This window comes from Coregonus clupeaformis, chromosome 12, assembly GCF_020615455.1.
Source record: "Coregonus clupeaformis isolate EN_2021a chromosome 12, ASM2061545v1, whole genome shotgun sequence".
In the NCBI taxonomy this organism is placed as follows: Eukaryota; Metazoa; Chordata; class Actinopteri; order Salmoniformes; family Salmonidae; genus Coregonus; species Coregonus clupeaformis.
Genome location: NC_059203.1, coordinates 5,293,752 through 5,313,992, shown reverse-complemented (window position 1 = coordinate 5,313,992; position 20,241 = coordinate 5,293,752). Strand labels below are relative to the sequence as shown.

The 20,241-nt window shown below is 46.9% G+C and overlaps 2 protein-coding genes across 3 annotated transcripts in view; both read left to right on the top strand.

Moving 5' to 3' along the window:
• The window catches only part of ptpdc1a (protein tyrosine phosphatase domain containing 1a), a 147,787-nt gene extending 131,295 nt beyond the window's left edge, over positions 1–16,492 (top strand). For both annotated transcript variants that reach the window (XM_041891236.1, XM_041891235.1), the window contains one exon: positions 15,662–16,492. In XM_041891236.1, coding sequence (XP_041747170.1) covers positions 15,662–15,781 — 120 coding nt within the window. In that variant the 3' untranslated portion in view covers positions 15,782–16,492. The remainder of the gene's footprint in view (positions 1–15,661) is intronic.
• Positions 16,493–19,145: 2,653 nt separating this feature from the next.
• Positions 19,146–20,241, top strand: part of LOC121577534 (E3 ubiquitin-protein ligase TRIM63) — a 58,998-nt gene continuing 57,902 nt past the window's right edge. Inside the window, exon 1 of the mRNA XM_041891230.1 lies at positions 19,146–19,447. Within this exon, the coding sequence (XP_041747164.1) occupies positions 19,271–19,447 (177 nt within the window). The 5' untranslated portion in view covers positions 19,146–19,270. The remainder of the gene's footprint in view (positions 19,448–20,241) is intronic.

Genomic DNA, 20,241 nt, shown 5'->3' with positions numbered 1-20,241 from the left:
CACAGAGCCCTATGGCTCCTGGTCTAAGGGACACAGCACAGAGCCCTATGGCTCCTGGTCTAAGGGACACAGCACAGAGCCCTATGGCTCCTGGTCTAAGGGACACAGCACAGAGCCCTATGGCTCCTGGTCTAGGGGACACAGCACAGAGCCCTATGGCTCCTGGTCTAAGGGACACAGCACAGAGCCCTATGGCTCCTGGTCTAAGGGACACAGCACAGAGCCCTATGGCTCCTGGTCTAAGGGACACAGCACAGAGCCCTATGGCTCCTGGTCTAAGGGACACAGCACAGAGCCCTATGGCTCCTGGTCTAAGGGACACAGCACAGAGCCCTATGGCTCCTGGTCTAAGGGACACAGCACAGAGCCCTATGGCTCCTGGTCTAAGGGACACAGCACAGAGCCCTATGGCTCCTGGTCTAAGGGACACAGCACAGAGCCCTATGGCTCCTGGTCTAAGGGACACAGCACAGAGCCCTATGGCTCCTGGTCTAAGGGACACAGCACAGAGCCCTATGGCTCCTGGTCTAAGGGACACAGCACAGAGCCCTATGGCTCCTGGTCTAAGGGACACAGCACAGAGCCCTATGGCTCCTGGTCTAAGGGACGCAGCACAGAGCCCTATGGCTCCTGGTCTAAGGGACACAGCACAGAGCCCTATGGCTCCTGGTCTAAGGGACACAGCACAGAGCCCTATGGCTCCTGGTCTAAGGGACACAGCACAGAGCCCTATGGCTCCTGGTCTAAGGGACACAGCACAGAGCCCTATGGCTCCTGGTCTAAGGGACACAGCACAGAGCCCTATGGCTCCTGGTCTAAGGGACACAGCACAGAGCCCTATGGCTCCTGGTCTAAGGGACACAGCACAGAGCCCTATGGCTCCTGGTCTAAGGGACACTACATAGGGAACAGATCCATTACTAGCTTTGGCCAGAGCACAGAGCCCTATGGCTCCTGGTCTAAGGGACACTACATAGGGAACAGATCCTTTACTAGCTTTGGCCAGAGCCCAGAGCCCTATGGCTCCTGGTCTAAGGGGACACTACATAGGAACAGATCCATTACTAGCTTTGGCCAGAGCCCAGAGCCCTATGGCTCCTGGTCTAAGGGACACTACATAGGGAACAGATCCATTACTAGCTTTTGGCCAGAGCCCAGAGCCCTATGGCTCCTGGTCTAAGGGACACTACATAGGGAACAGATCCATTACTAGCTTTGGCCAGAGCACAGAGCCCTATGGCTCCTGGTCTAAGGGACACTACATAGGGAACAGATCCATTACTAGCTTTGGCCAGAGCCCAGAGCCCTATGGCTCCTGGTCTAAGGGACACTACATAGGGAACAGATCCATTACTAGCTTTGGCCAGAGCACAGAGCCCTATGGCTCCTGGTCTAAGGGACACTACATAGGGAACAGATCCATTACTAGCTTTGGCCAGAGCCCAGAGCCCTATGGCTCCTGGTCTAAGGGACACTACATAGGGAACAGATCCATTACTAGCTTTGGCCAGAGCACAGAGCCCTATGGCTCCTGGTCTAAGGGACACTACATAGGGAACAGATCCATTACTAGCTTTGGCCAGAGCCCAGAGCCCTATGGCTCCTGGTCTAAGGGACACTACATAGGGAACAGATCCATTACTAGCTTTGGCCAGAGCCCAGAGCCCTATGGCTCCTGGTCTAAGGGACACTACATAGGGAACAGATCCATTACTAGCTTTGGCCAGAGCCCTATGGCTCCTGGTCTAAGGGACACTACATAGGGAACAGATCCATTACTAGCATTGGCCAGAGCACAGAGCCCTATGGCTCCTGGTCTAAGGGACACTACATAGGGAACAGATCCATTACTAGCTTTGGCCAGAGCACAGAGCCCTATGGCTCCTGGTCTAAGGGACACTACATAGGGAACAGATCCATTACTAGCTTTGGCCAGAGCACAGAGCCCTATGGCTCCTGGTCTAAGGGACACTACATAGGGAACAGATCCATTACTAGCTTTGGCCAGAGCACAGAGCCCTATGGCTCCTGGTCTAAGGGACACTACATAGGGAACAGATCCATTACTAGCATTGGCCAGAGCACAGAGCCCTATGGCTCCTGGTCTAAGGGACACTACATAGGGAACAGATCCATTACTAGCTTTGGCCAGAGCACAGAGCCCTATGGCTCCTGGTCTAAGGGACACTACATAGGGAACAGATCCATTACTAGCTTTGGCCAGAGCACAGAGCCCTATGGCTCCTGGTCTAAGGGACACTACATAGGGAACAGATCCATTACTAGCTTTGGCCAGAGCCCAGAGCCCTATGGCTCCTGGTCTAAGGGACACTACATAGGGAACAGATCCATTACTAGCTTTGGCCAGAGCACAGAGCCCTATGGCTCCTGGTCTAAGGGACACTACATAGGGAACAGATCCATTACTAGCTTTGGCCAGAGCACAGAGCCCTATGGCTCCTGGTCTAAGGGACACTACATAGGGAACAGATCCATTACTAGCTTTGGCCAGAGCACAGAGCCCTATGGCTCCTGGTCTAAGGGACACTACATAGGGAACAGATCCATTACTAGCTTTGGCCAGAGCACAGAGCCCTATGGCTCCTGGTCTAAGGGACACTACATAGGGAACAGATCCATTACTAGCTTTGGCCAGAGCACAGAGCCCTATGGCTCCTGGTCTAAGGGACACTACATAGGGAACAGATCCATTACTAGCTTTGGCCAGAGCCCAGAGCCCTATGGCTCCTGGTCTAAGGGACACTACATAGGGAACAGATCCATTACTAGCTTTGGCCAGAGCACAGAGCCCTATGGCTCCTGGTCTAAGGGACACAGCACAGAGCCCTATGGCTCCTGGTCTAAGGGACACAGCACAGAGCCCTATGGCTCCTGGTCTAAGGGACACAGCACAGAGCCCTATGGCTCCTGGTCTAAGGGACACAGCACAGAGCCCTATGGCTCCTGGTCTAAGGGACACTACATAGGGAACAGATCCATTACTAGCTTTGGCCAGAGCACAGAGCCCTATGGCTCCTGGTCTAAGGGACACTACATAGGGAACAGATCCATTACTAGCTTTGGCCAGAGCCCAGAGCCCTATGGCTCCTGGTCTAAGGGACACTACATAGGGAACAGATCCATTACTAGCTTTGGCCAGAGCCCAGAGCCCTATGGCTCCTGGTCTAAGGGACACTACATAGGGAACAGATCCATTACTAGCTTTGGCCAGAGCCCAGAGCCCTATGGCTCCTGGTCTAAGGGACACTACATAGGGAACAGATCCATTACTAGCTTTGGCCAGAGCACAGAGCCCTATGGCTCCTGGTCTAAGGGACACTACATAGGGAACAGATCCATTACTAGCTTTGGCCAGAGCCCAGAGCCCTATGGCTCCTGGTCTAAGGGACACTACATAGGGAACAGATCCATTACTAGCTTTGGCCAGAGCACAGAGCCCTATGGCTCCTGGTCTAAGGGACACTACATAGGGAACAGATCCATTACTAGCTTTGGCCAGAGCCCAGAGCCCTATGGCTCCTGGTCTAAGGGACACTACATAGGGAACAGATCCATTACTAGCTTTGGCCAGAGCACAGAGCCCTATGGCTCCTGGTCTAAGGGACACTACATAGGGAACAGATCCATTACTAGCTTTGGCCAGAGCCCAGAGCCCTATGGCTCCTGGTCTAAGGGACACTACATAGGGAACAGATCCATTACTAGCTTTGGCCAGAGCCCAGAGCCCTATGGCTCCTGGTCTAAGGGACACTACATAGGGAACAGATCCATTACTAGCTTTGGCCAGAGCCCTATGGCTCCTGGTCTAAGGGACACTACATAGGGAACAGATCCATTACTAGCTTTGGCCAGAGCACAGAGCCCTATGGCTCCTGGTCTAAGGGACACTACATAGGGAACAGATCCATTACTAGCTTTGGCCAGAGCACAGAGCCCTATGGCTCCTGGTCTAAGGGACACTACATAGGGAACAGATCCATTACTAGCTTTGGCCAGAGCACAGAGCCCTATGGCTCCTGGTCTAAGGGACACTACATAGGGAACAGATCCATTACTAGCTTTGGCCAGAGCACAGAGCCCTATGGCTCCTGGTCTAAGGGACACTACATAGGGAACAGATCCATTACTAGCTTTGGCCAGAGCACAGAGCCCTATGGCTCCTGGTCTAAGGGACACTACATAGGGAACAGATCCATTACTAGCTTTGGCCAGAGCACAGAGCCCTATGGCTCCTGGTCTAAGGGACACTACATAGGGAACAGATCCATTACTAGCTTTGGCCAGAGCCCAGAGCCCTATGACTCCTGGTCTAAGGGACACTACATAGGGAACAGATCCATTACTAGCATTGGCCAGAGCACAGAGCCCTATGGCTCCTGGTCTAAGGGACACTACATAGGGAACATATCCATTACTAGCTTTGGCCAGAGCACAGAGCCCTATGGCTCCTGGTCTAAGGGACACTACATAGGGAACAGATCCATTACTAGCTTTGGCCAGAGCACAGAGCCCTATGGCTCCTGGTCTAAGGGACACTACATAGGGAACAGATCCATTACTAGCTTTGGCCAGAGCACAGAGCCCTATGGCTCCTGGTCTAAGGGACACTACATAGGGAACAGATCCATTACTAGCTTTGGCCAGAGCACAGAGCCCTATGGCTCCTGGTCTAAGGGACACTACATAGGGAACAGATCCATTACTAGCTTTGGCCAGAGCCCAGAGCCCTATGGCTCCTGGTCTAAGGGACACTACATAGGGAACAGATCCATTACTAGCTTTGGCCAGAGCACAGAGCCCTATGGCTCCTGGTCTAAGGGACACTACATAGGGAACAGATCCATTACTAGCTTTGGCCAGAGCACAGAGCCCTATGGCTCCTGGTCTAAGGGACACTACATAGGGAACAGATCCATTACTAGCTTTGGCCAGAGCACAGAGCCCTATGGCTCCTGGTCTAAGGGACACTACATAGGAAACAGATCCATTACTAGCTTTGGCCAGAGCCCAGAGCCCTATGGCTCCTGGTCTAAGGGACACTACATAGGGAACAGATCCATTACTAGCTTTGGCCAGAGCACAGAGCCCTATGGCTCCTGGTCTAAGGGACACTACATAGGGAACAGATCCATTACTAGCTTTGGCCAGAGCACAGAGCCCTATGGCTCCTGGTCTAAGGGGACACTACATAGGGAACAGATCCATTACTAGCTTTGGCCAGAGCACAGAGCCCTATGGCTCCTGGTCTAAGGGACACTACATAGGGAACAGATCCATTACTAGCTTTGGCCAGAGCACAGAGCCCTATGGCTCCTGGTCTAAGGGACACTACATAGGGAACAGATCCATTACTAGCATTGGTGTGATGCAGTGTGTTCCCTCCCCCAGATATCCCCAGAGAGTGACCATGTTCTACATGTCTTATCCCCCAGATCCCCTCCTCCTCAGAGTGACCATGTTCTATATGTCTTATCCCCCAGATCCCCTCAGAGAGTGACCATGTTCTACATGTCTTATCCCCCAGATCCCCTCCTCCTCAGAGTGACCATGTTCTATATGTCTTATCCCCCAGATCCCCTCCTCCTCAGAGTGACCATGTTCTATATGTCTTATCCCCCAGATCCCCTCCTCCTCAGAGTGACCATGTTCTACATGTCTTATCCCCCCAGATCCCCTCCTCCTCAGAGTGACCATGTTCTACATGTCTTATCCCCCCAGATCCCCTCCTCCTCAGAGTGACCATGTTCTACATGTCTTATCCCCCAGATCCCCTCCTCCTCAGAGTGACCATGTTCTACATGTCTTATCCCCCAGATCCCCTCCTCCTCAGAGTGACCATGTTCTATATGTCTTATCCCCCAGATCCCCTCAGAGAGTGACCATGTTCTACATGTCTTATCCCCCAGATCCCCTCAGAGAGTGACCATGTTCTATATGTCTTATCCCCCAGATCCCCTCCTCCTCAGAGTGACCATGTTCTACATGTCTTATCCCCCAGATCCCCTCCTCCTCAGAGTGACCATGTTCTACATGTCTTATCCCCCAGATCCCCTCCTCCTCAGAGTGACCATGTTCTACATGTCTTATCCCCCAGATCCCCTCCTCCTCAGAGTGACCATGTTCTACATGTCTTATCCCCCAGATCCCCTCCTCCTCAGAGTGACCATGTTCTATTTGTGTTATCCCCCAGATATCCCCAGAGAGTGACCATGTTCTATATGTCTTATCCCCCAGATATCCCCAGAGAGTGACCATGTTCTATTTGTGTTATCCCCCAGATATCCCCAGAGAGTGACCATGTTCTATATGTCTTATCCCCCAGATATCCCCAGAGAGTGACCATGTTCTATATGTCTTATCCCCCAGATATCCCCAGAGAGTGACCATGTTCTATATGTCTTATCCCCCAGATATCCCCAGAGAGTGACCATGTTCTATATGTCTTATCCCCCAGATATCCCCAGAGAGTGACCATGTTCTATTTGTGTTATCCCCCAGATATCCCCAGAGAGTGACCATGTTCTATATGTCTTATCCCCCAGATATCCCCCAGAGAGTGACCATGTTCTATATGTCTTATCCCCCAGATATCCCCAGAGAGTGACCATGTTCTATATGTCTTATCCCCCAGATATCCCCAGAGAGTGACCATGTTCTATATGTCTTATCCCCCAGATATCCCCAGAGAGTGACCATGTTCTATTTGTGTTATCCCCCAGATATCCCCAGAGAGTGACCATGTTCTATTTGTCTTATCCTCCAGATATCCCCAGAGAGTGACCATGTTCTATATGTCTTATCCCCCAGATATCCCCAGAGAGTGACCATGTTCTATATGTCTTATCCCCCCAGATCCCCTCAGAGAGTGACCATGTTCTATTTGTCTTATTCCCCAGATATCCCCAGAGAGTGACCATGTTCTATATGTCTTATCCCCCAGATCCCCTCAGAGAGTGACCATGTTCTATTTGTGTTATCCCCCAGATATCCCCAGAGAGTGACCATGTTCTATTTGTGTTATCCCCCAGATATCCCCAGAGTGACCATGTTCTATTTGTGTTATCCCCCAGATATCCCCAGAGAGTGACCATGTTCTATTTGTGTTATCCCCCAGATATCCCCAGAGAGTGACCATGTTCTATTTGTGTTTTCCCCCAGATATCCCCAGAGAGTGACCATGTTCTATTTGTCTTATCCTCCAGATATCCCCAGAGAGTGACCATGTTCTATTTGTGTTATCCCCCAGATATCCCCAGAGAGTGACCATGTTCTATTTGTGTTATCCCCCAGATATCCCCAGAGAGTGACCATGTTCTATTTGTCTTATCCTCCAGATATCCCCAGAGAGTGACCATGTTCTATATGTCTTATCCCCCAGATCCCCTCAGAGAGTGACCATGTTCTATTTGTGTTATCCCCCAGATATCCCCAGAGAGTGACCATGTTCTATTTGTCTTATCCTCCAGATATCCCCAGAGAGTGACCATGTTCTATATGTCTTATCCCCCAGATATCCCCAGAGAGTGACCATGTTCTATATGTCTTATCCCCCAGATATCCCCAGAGAGTGACCATGTTCTATTTGTGTTATCCCCCAGATATCCCCAGAGAGTGACGATGTTCTATATGTCTTATCCCCCAGATATCCCCAGAGAGTGACCATGTTCTATATGTCTTATCCCCAGATATCCCCAGAGAGTGACCATGTTCTATATGTCTTATCCCCCAGATATCCCCAGAGAGTGACCATGTTCTATATGTCTTATCCCCCAGATATCCCCAGAGAGTGACCATGTTCTATATGTCTTATCCCCCAGATATCCCCAGAGAGTGACCATGTTCTATATGTCTTATCCCCCAGATATCCCCAGAGAGTGACCATGTTCTATATGTCTTATCCCCCAGATATCCCCAGAGAGTGACCATGTTCTATATGTCTTATCCCCCAGATATCCCCAGAGAGTGACCATGTTCTATTTGTCTTATCCCCCAGATATCCCCAGAGAGTGACCATGTTCTATATGTCTTATCCCCCAGATATCCCCAGAGAGTGACCATGTTCTATTTGTGTTATCCCCCAGATATCCCCAGAGAGTGACCATGTTATATTTGTGTTATCCCCCAGATATCCCCAGAGAGTGACCATGTTCTATTTGTGTTATCCCCCAGATATCCCCAGAGAGTGACCATGTTCTATTTGTGTTATCCCCCAGATATCCCCAGAGAGTGACCATGTTCTATTTGTGTTATCCCCCAGATATCCCCAGAGAGTGACCATGTTCTATTTGTGTTATCCCCCAGATATCCCCAGAGAGTGACCATGTTCTATTTGTGTTATCCCCCAGATATCCCCAGAGTGACCATGTTCTATTTGTGTTATCCCCCAGATATCCCCAGAGAGTGACCATGTTCTATTTGTCTTATCCCCCAGATATCCCCAGAGAGTGACCATGTTCTATATGTCTTATCCCCCAGATATCCCCAGAGAGTGACCATGTTCTATTTGTCTTATCCCCCAGATATCCACAGAGAGTGACCATGTTCTATTTGTGTTATCCTCCAGATATCCCCAGAGAGTGACCATGTTCTATATGTCTTATCCCCCAGATCCCCTCAGAGAGTGACCATGTTCTATTTGTCTTATCCCCCAGATATCCCCAGAGAGTGACCATGTTCTATTAGTCTTATCCTCCAGATATCCCCAGAGAGTGACCATGTTCTATATGTCTTATCCCCCAGATATCCCCAGAGAGTAACCATGTTATATATGTCTTATCCCCCAGATATCCCCAGAGAGTGACCATGTTCTATATGTCTTATCCCCCAGATCCCCTCAGAGAGTGACCATGTTATATTTGTCTTATCCCCCAGATATCCCCAGAGAGTGACCATGTTCTATATGTCTTATCCCCCAGATCCCCTCAGAGAGTGACCATGTTCTATTTGTGTTATCCCCCAGATATCCCCAGAGAGTGACCATGTTCTATTAGTCTTATCCTCCAGATATCCCCAGAGAGTGACCATGTTCTATATGTCTTATCCCCCAGATATCCCCAGAGAGTAACCATGTTCTATATGTCTTATCCCCCAGATATCCCCAGAGAGTGACCATGTTCTATTTGTGTTATCCCCCAGATATCCCCAGAGAGTGACCATGTTCTATATGTCTTATCCCCAGATATCCCCAGAGAGTGACCATGTTCTATATGTCTTATCCCCAGATATCCCCAGAGAGTGACCATGTTCTATATGTCTTATCCCCCAGATATCCCCAGAGAGTGACCATGTTCTATATGTCTTATCCCCCAGATATCCCCAGAGAGTGACCATGTTCTATATGTCTTATCCCCCAGATATCCCCAGAGAGTGACCATGTTCTATATGTCTTATCCCCCAGATATCCCCAGAGAGTGACCATGTTCTATTTGTCTTATCCCCCAGATATCCCCAGAGAGTGACCATGTTCTATATGTCTTATCCCCCAGATATCCCCAGAGAGTGACCATGTTCTATATGTCTTATCCCCCAGATATCCCCAGAGAGTGACCATGTTCTATATGTGTTATCCCCCATATATCCCCAGAGAGTGACCATGTTCTATATGTCTTATCCCCCAGATATCCCCAGAGAGTGACCATGTTCTATTTGTGTTATCCCCCAGATATCCCCAGAGAGTGACCATGTTCTATTTGTCTTATCCTCCAGATATCCCCAGAGAGTGACCATGTTCTATATATCTTATCCCCCAGATATCCCCAGAGAGTGACCATGTTCTATTTGTCTTATCCCCCAGATATCCCCAGAGAGTGACCATGTTCTATATGTCTTATCCCCCAGATATCCCCAGAGAGTAACCATGTTCTATATGTCTTATCCCCCAGATATCCCCAGAGAGTGACCATGTTCTATTTGTCTTATCCCCCAGATATCCCCAGAGAGTGACCATGTTCTATATGTCTTATCCCCCAGATATCCCCAGAGAGTGACCATGTTATATATGTCTTATCCCCCAGATATCCCCAGAGAGTGACCATGTTCTATATGTCTTATCCCCCAGATATCCCCAGAGAGTGACCATGTTCTATATGTCTTATCCCCCAGATATCCCCAGAGAGTGACCATGTTCTATATGTGTTATCCCCCAGATATCCCCAGAGAGTGACCATGTTCTATATGTCTTATCCCCCAGATATCCCCAGAGAGTGACCATGTTCTATTTGTCTTATCCCCCAGATATCCCCAGAGAGTGACCATGTTCTATATGTCTTATCCCCCAGATATCCCCAGAGAGTGACCATGTTCTATTTGTGTTATCCCCCAGATATCCCCAGAGAGTGACCATGTTCTATTTGTGTTATCCCCCAGATATCCCCAGAGAGTGACCATGTTCTATTTGTGTTATCCCCCAGATATCCCCAGAGAGTGACCATGTTCTATTTGTGTTATCCCCCAGATATCCCCAGAGAGTGACCATGTTCTATTTGTCTTATCCCCCAGATATCCCCAGAGAGTGACCATGTTCTATATGTCTTATCCCCCAGATATCCCCAGAGAGTGACCATGTTCTATTTGTCTTATCCCCCAGATATCCACAGAGAGTGACCATGTTCTATTTGTGTTATCCTCCAGATATCCCCAGAGAGTGACCATGTTCTATATGTCTTATCCCCCAGATCCCCTCAGAGAGTGACCATGTTCTATTTGTCTTATCCCCCAGATATCCCCAGAGAGTGACCATGTTCTATTAGTCTTATCCTCCAGATATCCCCAGAGAGTGACCATGTTCTATATGTCTTATCCCCCAGATATCCCCAGAGAGTAACCATGTTATATATGTCTTATCCCCCAGATATCCCCAGAGAGTGACCATGTTCTATATGTCTTATCCCCCAGATCCCCTCAGAGAGTGACCATGTTATATTTGTCTTATCCCCCAGATATCCCCAGAGAGTGACCATGTTCTATATGTCTTATCCCCCCAGATCCCCTCAGAGAGTGACCATGTTCTATTTGTGTTATCCCCCAGATATCCCCAGAGAGTGACCATGTTCTATTAGTCTTATCCTCCAGATATCCCCAGAGAGTGACCATGTTCTATATGTCTTATCCCCCAGATATCCCCAGAGAGTAACCATGTTCTATATGTCTTATCCCCCAGATATCCCCAGAGAGTGACCATGTTCTATTTGTGTTATCCCCCAGATATCCCCAGAGAGTGACCATGTTCTATATGTCTTATCCCCCAGATATCCCCAGAGAGTGACCATGTTCTATATGTCTTATCCCCCAGATATCCCCAGAGAGTGACCATGTTCTATATGTCTTATCCCCCAGATATCCCCAGAGAGTGACCATGTTCTATATGTCTTATCCCCCAGATATCCCCAGAGAGTGACCATGTTCTATATGTCTTATCCCCAGATATCCCCAGAGAGTGACCATGTTCTATATGTCTTATCCCCCAGATATCCCCAGAGAGTGACCATGTTCTATTTGTCTTATCCCCAGATATCCCCAGAGAGTGACCATGTTCTATATGTCTTATCCCCCAGATATCCCCAGAGAGTGACCATGTTCTATATGTCTTATCCCCCAGATATCCCCAGAGAGTGACCATGTTCTATATGTGTTATCCCCCATATATCCCCAGAGAGTGACCATGTTCTATATGTCTTATCCCCCAGATATCCCCAGAGAGTGACCATGTTCTATTTGTGTTATCCCCCCAGATATCCCCAGAGAGTGACCATGTTCTATTTGTCTTATCCTCCAGATATCCCCAGAGAGTGACCATGTTCTATATATCTTATCCCCCAGATATCCCCAGAGAGTGACCATGTTCTATTTGTCTTATCCCCCAGATATCCCCAGAGAGTGACCATGTTCTATATGTCTTATCCCCCAGATATCCCCAGAGAGTAACCATGTTCTATATGTCTTATCCCCCAGATATCCCCAGAGAGTGACCATGTTCTATTTGTCTTATCCCCCAGATATCCCCAGAGAGTGACCATGTTCTATATGTCTTATCCCCCAGATATCCCCAGAGAGTGACCATGTTATATATGTCTTATCCCCCAGATATCCCCAGAGAGTGACCATGTTCTATATGTCTTATCCCCAGATATCCCCAGAGAGTGACCATGTTCTATATGTCTTATCCCCCAGATATCCCCAGAGAGTGACCATGTTCTATATGTGTTATCCCCCAGATATCCCCAGAGAGTGACCATGTTCTATATGTCTTATCCCCCAGATATCCCCAGAGAGTGACCATGTTCTATTTGTCTTATCCCCCAGATATCCCCAGAGAGTGACCATGTTCTATATGTCTTATCCCCCAGATATCCCCAGAGAGTGACCATGTTCTATATGTCTTATCCCCCAGATATCCCCAGAGAGTGACCATGTTCTATATGTCTTATCCCCCAGATATCCCCAGAGAGTGACCATGTTCTATATGTCTTATCCCCCAGATATCCCCAGAGAGTGACCATGTTCTATTTGTGTTATCCCCCAGATATCCCTAGAGAGTGACCATGTTCTATTTGTCTTATCCTCCAGATATCCCCAGAGAGTGACCATGTTCTATATGTCTTATCCCCCAGATATCCCCAGAGAGTGACCATGTTCTATATGTCTTATCCCCCAGATCCCCTCAGAGAGTGACCATGTTCTATTTGTCTTATTCCCCAGATATCCCCAGAGAGTGACCATGTTCTATATGTCTTATCCCCCAGATCCCCTCAGAGAGTGACCATGTTCTATTTGTGTTATCCCCCAGATATCCCCAGAGAGTGACCATGTTCTATTTGTGTTATCCTCCAGATATCCCCAGAGTGACCATGTTCTATTTGTGTTATCCCCCAGATATCCCCAGAGAGTGACCATGTTCTATTTGTGTTATCCCCCAGATATCCCCAGAGAGTGACCATGTTCTATTTGTGTTTTCCCCAGATATCCCCAGAGAGTGACCATGTTCTATTTGTCTTATCCTCCAGATATCCCCAGAGAGTGACCATGTTCTATTTGTGTTATCCCCCAGATATCCCCAGAGAGTGACCATGTTCTATTTGTGTTATCCCCCAGATATCCCCAGAGAGTGACCATGTTCTATTTGTCTTATCCTCCAGATATCCCCAGAGAGTGACCATGTTCTATATGTCTTATCCCCCAGATCCCCTCAGAGAGTGACCATGTTGTATTTGTGTTATCCCCCAGATATCCCCAGAGAGTGACCATGTTCTATTTGTCTTATCCTCCAGATATCCCCAGAGAGTGACCATGTTCTATATGTCTTATCCCCCAGATATCCCCAGAGAGTGACCATGTTCTATATGTCTTATCCCCCAGATATCCCCAGAGAGTGACCATGTTCTATTTGTGTTATCCCCCAGATATCCCCAGAGAGTGACGATGTTCTATATGTCTTATCCCCCAGATATCCCCAGAGAGTGACCATGTTCTATATGTCTTATCCCCCAGATATCCCCAGAGAGTGACCATGTTCTATATGTCTTATCCCCCAGATATCCCCAGAGAGTGACCATGTTCTATATGTCTTATCCCCCAGATATCCCCAGAGAGTGACCATGTTCTATATGTCTTATCCCCCAGATATCCCCAGAGAGTGACCATGTTCTATATGTCTTATCCCCCAGATATCCCCAGAGAGTGACCATGTTCTATATGTCTTATCCCCCAGATATCCCCAGAGAGTGACCATGTTCTATATGTCTTATCCCCCAGATATCCCCAGAGAGTGACCATGTTCTATTTGTCTTATCCCCAGATATCCCCAGAGAGTGACCATGTTCTATATGTCTTATCCCCCAGATATCCCCAGAGAGTGACCATGTTCTATTTGTGTTATCCCCCAGATATCCCCAGAGAGTGACCATGTTCTATTTGTGTTATCCCCCAGATATCCCCAGAGAGTGACCATGTTCTATTTGTGTTATCCCCCAGATATCCCCAGAGAGTGACCATGTTCTATTTGTGTTATCCCCCAGATATCCCCAGAGAGTGACCATGTTCTATTTGTGTTATCCCCCAGATATCCCCAGAGAGTGACCATGTTCTATTTGTGTTATCCCCCAGATATCCCCAGAGAGTGACCATGTTCTATTTGTGTTATCCCCCAGATATCCCCAGAGAGTGACCATGTTCTATTTGTCTTATCCCCCAGATATCCCCAGAGAGTGACTATGTTCTATATGTCTTATCCCCCAGATATCCCCAGAGAGTGACCATGTTCTATTTGTCTTATCCCCCAGATATCCACAGAGAGTGACCATGTTCTATTTGTGTTATCCTCCAGATATCCCCAGAGAGTGACCATGTTCTATATGTCTTATCCCCCAGATATCCACAGAGAGTGACCATGTTCTGTATGTCTTATCCCCCAGATCCCCTCAGAGAGTGACCATGTTATATTTGTCTTATCCCCCAGATATCCCCAGAGAGTGACCATGTTCTATATGTCTTATCCCCCAGATCCCCTCAGAGAGTGACCATGTTCTATTTGTGTTATCCCCCAGATATCCCCAGAGAGTGACCATGTTCTATTAGTCTTATCCTCCAGATATCCCCAGAGAGTGACCATGTTCTATATGTCTTATCCCCCAGATATCCCCAGAGAGTAACCATGTTCTATATGTCTTATCCCCCAGATTTCCCCAGAGAGTGACCATGTTCTATTTGTGTTATCCCCCAGATATCCCCAGAGAGTGACCATGTTCTATATGTCTTATCCCCCAGATATCCCCAGAGAGTGACCATGTTCTATATGTCTTATCCCCCCAGATATCCCCAGAGAGTGACCATGTTCTATATGTCTTATCCCCAGATATCCCCAGAGAGTGACCATGTTCTATATGTCTTATCCCCCAGATATCCCCAGAGAGTGACCATGTTCTATATGTCTTATCCCCCAGATATCCCCAGAGAGTGACCATGTTCTATTTGTCTTATCCCCCAGATATCCCCAGAGAGTGACCATGTTCTATATGTCTTATCCCCCAGATATCCCCAGAGAGTGACCATGTTCTATTTGTGTTATCCCCCAGATATCCCCAGAGAGTGACCATGTTCTATTTGTGTTATCCCCCAGATATCCCCAGAGAGTGACCATGTTCTATTTGTGTTATCCCCCAGATATCCCCAGAGAGTGACCATGTTCTATTTGTGTTATCCCCCAGATATCCCCAGAGAGTGACCATGTTCTATTTGTGTTATCCCCCAGATATCCCCAGAGAGTGACCATGTTCTATTTGTGTTATCCCCCAGATATCCCCAGAGAGTGACCATGTTCTATATGTCTTATCCCCCAGATATCCCCAGAGAGTGACCATGTTCTATTTGTGTTATCCCCCAGATATCCCCAGAGAGTGACCATGCTCTATTTGTCTTATCCCCCAGATATCCCCAGAGAGTGACCATGTTCTATTTGTCTTATCCCCCAGATATCCCCAGAGAGTGACCATGTTCTATTTGTCTTATCCCCCAGATATCCCCAGAGAGTGACCATGTTCTATTTGTCTTATCCCCCAGATATCCCCAGAGAGTGACCATGTTCTATTTGTCTTATCCCCCAGATATCCTCAGAGAGTGACCATGTTCTATTTGTCTTATCCCCCAGATATCCTCAGAGAGTGACCATGCTCTACACCAGACACTGATAGCCATCCTGACTCCCGTCCTGCACCAGCTGAGAGAGAGAGCAGAGGGGGAGATGGAGACTACCAACCACTCCTCCTGATGTTCCCTCAGACCTCCTGCCTCTTCTCCTCCCTCCTCTCCCCCCTCCTCCCCTGTTCTTTGCTTCCAGTTTAACCCAGCTCCGTTCTGACTAGCTAACCTCCTCCCTCCTCTCCTCTCCTCTCCTCACCTCCACCTCCTTCTCTGTCCTGACCCCACGTTAACCCAGTTCTGTTCTGACTAGCTAACCTCCTCCCCCTCTTTCTCTCTTCTGGCCCCACCCAAAAACTATCTTCTGGTATTTGTTTCATTAGTCCATTGTTGACATAGTCTCAAACTGTTTTGCTTGTCAGCAATCAAGTTTTTAAGATACGTAAATGTATCATATGGGGATCATTTCTGTATTTTGAAAGTTACATATCTTGAAAACTTGATTGCTGACAAGCAAAATAGTTTTGGGACTATGTCAACAATGGACTAATGAAACAAATACCAGAAGATTTTGGGTGGAGTTTTCCTTTAACCGAGCTCTGTCCTGACTAGCTAACTGCTGCGCGGTGTTCTGTTACCAAGCTTTAGATTAAATAATAATGTTGTACGACAACGTGATGTGATTTCAGCATCGAGGTTTATTTTTGTTTGTTTGAAGCTATTTCTGACTGTTTGTTTTTTTATCAAAAAACTGCCATACTGTGTTAATGTGCCAGGTATTATCTGTTATATACTCTGTTCTCTGTTATATACTCTGTTCTCTGTTATATACTCTGTTCTCTGTTATATACTCTGTTCTCTGTTATATACTCTGTTCTCTGTTATATACTCTGTTCTCTGTTATATACTCTGTTCTCTGTTATATACTCTGTTCTCTGTTATATACTCTGTTCTCTGTTATATACTCTGTTCTCTGTTATATACTCTGTTCTCTGTTATATACTCTGTTCTCTGTTATATACTCTGTTCTCTGTTCATAGATTGTGTCCCAAATTACACCCTATTCCCTATGTAGTGCACTACTTTAGACCAGAGCCCTATGACACCCTATTCCCTATATAGTGCACTACTTTAGACCAGAGCCCTATGACACCCTATTCCCTATATAGTGCACTACTTTAGACCAGAGCCCTATGGCACCCTATTCCCTATATAGTGCACTACTTTAGACCAGGGCCCTATGACACCCTATTCCCTATATAGTGCACTACTTTAGACCAGAGCCCTATGACACCCTATTCCCTATATAGTGCACTACTTTAGACCAGAGCCCTATGACACCCTATTCCCTATATAGTGCACTACTTTAGACCAGAGCCCTATGACACCCTATTCCCTATATAGTGCACTACTTTAGACCAGAGCCCTATGACACCCTATTCCCTATATAGTACACTACTTTAGACCAGAGCCCTATGACACCCTATTCCCTATATAGTGCACTACTTTAGACCAGGGCCCTATGATACCCTATTCCCTATATAGTACACTACTTTAGACCAGAGCCCTATGACACCCTATTCCCTATATAGTGCACTACTTTAGACCAGAGCCCTATGACACCCTATTCCCTATATAGTACACTACTTTAGACCAGACCCCTATGGGTCCTTGTCAAAGTACGTAGTGCACTAGATAGGGAACAGGGTGTCGGTCGGTACGTTGCTTTTTGTCAGCAATGACTGGAAAGGGAATCCTCATGAAATGAATGTAAATGTTATTTTATTTCAGTGAAGAATTGAACCGCTGCTTTGCTCAGCTCGCTCTCGGAGCTGAGGATGAGGAAATAAAACACATTTTATTTCATTTGAACCAAAATATGTTTTCACTGTCTAAAACTGTACGATGTCTTATTTATTGAACTTCTCACTTGAATAGAAAAACATAATGAAACACAGGATGTGTCTCAAACAGCACCCTAGTCCCTATATAGTGCTGTGGGCTCTGGTCTAAAGTAGTGCACTATATAGGGAATAGGGTGCCATTTGGGATGCATGCAAATAAAATGCAAAACTTGCTATGTTAATTAGTAAATTTCTTAGCTAGATTAAAATGCAACTTAAAATGTTATTTCTATCGTAAGTAATGCAAACTAGCTGGCCACAGTGATTGTGATTCTAAAGCAATACTGTAATTATTGTCCTTATCTTAAATAATACACCAAAAACACCTGACTGACACATGAGAAAACAATGTACTGTATAATATGTCATTCCCACTGGGCACAGACGTCAATTCAACGTCTATTCCACGTTGATTCAACGTAATGTCATTGAAATGACGCGGAAACCACGTTGATTCCACCAGTGTGTGTCCAGTGGGTCAGGACCTCCTGCCTCCAACCACGTCTGCATTTCAACGCTAAATGCTCTCTGCCTCAACTACTATAATGGCCTGATATGGTGATCTGTAATACTCTGCTGTGAGTCTATAATGGCCTGATATGGTGATCTGTAATACTCTGCTGTGAGTCTATAATGGCCTGATATGGTGATCTGTAATACTCTGCTGTGAGTCTGTAAACCCCGTAGCCGCTAAGACTGCTCTGACCTCGCTGACTGGATTCACATCCCAAATGGCACCCTATTCCCTATATAGTGCACTACGTCAGTACCAAAAGTAGTGTACTATATATGGAAAAAGGAGTGCCGTTTGGGATGCAGACCCGGGAGACAACATAAAGACAACGTAATGTCAACGTAATGTAGGTCTGTTGGATGGTCCGGTGGCCCACTGCAGACATGTAACACTGACAGAACAGAACTGACTAAAGCGCTCCAGTTTAACTAAGGGATGGGAGCTCCAGTTTAACTAAGGGATGGGAGCTCCAGTTTAACTAAGGGATGTAAACTCCAGTTTAACTAAGGGATGTAAACTCCAGTTTAACTAAGGGATGGGAGCTCCAGTTTAACTAAGGGATGGGAGCTCCAGTTTAACTAAGGGATGGGAGCTCCAGTTTAACTAAGGGATGGGAGCTCCAGTTTAACTAAGGGATGGGAACTCCAGTTTAACTAAGGGATGGGAGCTCCAGTTTAACTAAGGGATGTAAACTCCAGTTTAACTAAGGGATGGGAGCTCCAGTTTAATTAAAGGGGATTGTGATTTCAGATGTATGTTGTAGAAACGTTGTACTGTCTAACTGTTCAAGAAGCACAATTTTTTCATTGTTACATTCCTTATGAATAAATTAAATGTGCTTAACATGTGATGCTGCGTGTCGACTCAAGTCATTTCACGCTGGCTGATTGTATTAAAAAGAGGCTTTATTGTGGCCCAATTGTAGTGCACTACTTAGGGAATAGGGTTTCCATTGGGGACACACATAAGTACAGTCTAATGTCTAACCCCTGGCAAAATATCTAGACAATGGTGTGTTGCTAGGAAACCATTATCTTTCAATCGAATTAGAATGACTCAATAATTGAATTCTATAATTCTATGGATGTTATAATCATAATGTGGCTATGAGTGACAGGCATGTTCCGGAACCATCAGGGAACATACAACTAGGAATGTACCTGTCCTCTCCTGCTCAGATCATCAATCAGCAGCGTTGAGAATGGAAGTCCAACTAGGTAAAGAGCTGAGCTGTCCTGTATGTCTAGAGGTCTTCAGTCCACCTGTTATAGAGTTGTGTTGTAGTCATAACTACTGCAAGAAGTGCATTCATCAGACCCTCATCGCCCAGAACTGCAACAAGCCCCAGGACCAGTTCATCTGCCCCATGTGTAGACAGGTAAGAAGAGAAGCTGCTGTCTCTATTCTATCAAATGGCACCGTAGTCCCAGTATAGTGCAGTACTATTGGTCAGAAAGTAATGCCATAAGGTGTGTTGCCATTAGGTGTGTTGCCATCAGGTGTGTTGCCATCAGGTGTGTTGCCATAAGGTGTGTTGCCATCAGGTGTGTTGCCATAAGGTGTGTTGCCATAAGGTGTGTTGCCATAAGGTGTGTTGCCATCAGGTGTGTTGCCATCAGGTGTGTTGCCATAAGGTGTGTTGCCATAAGGTGTGTTGCCATAATGTGTGTTGCCATTAGGTGTGTTGCCATCAGGTGTGTTGCCATCAGGTGTGTTGCCATAAGGTGTGTTGGTGTGTTGCCATAAGGTGTGTTGCCATAAGGTGTGTTGCCATAAGGTGTGTTGCCATCAGGTGTGTTGCCATCAGGTGTGTTGCCATAAGGTGTGTTGGTGTGTTGCCATAAGGTGTGTTGCCATAAGGTGTGTTGCCATAAGGTGTGTTGCCATCAGGTGTGTTGCCATCAGGTGTGTTGCCATAATGTGTGTTGGCATAAGGTGTGTTGCCATAATGTCTTGCCATAAGGTGTGTTGCCATAAGGTGTGTTGCCATAAGGTGTGTTGCCATCAGGTGTGTTGCCATCAGGTGTGTTGCCATCAGGTGTGTTGCCATCAGGTGTGTTGCCATAAGGTGTCTTGCCATAAGGTGTGTTGCCATAAGGTGTGTTGCCATAATGTGTGTTGCCATTAGGTGTGTTGCCATCAGGTGTGTTGCCATCAGGTGTGTTGCCATAA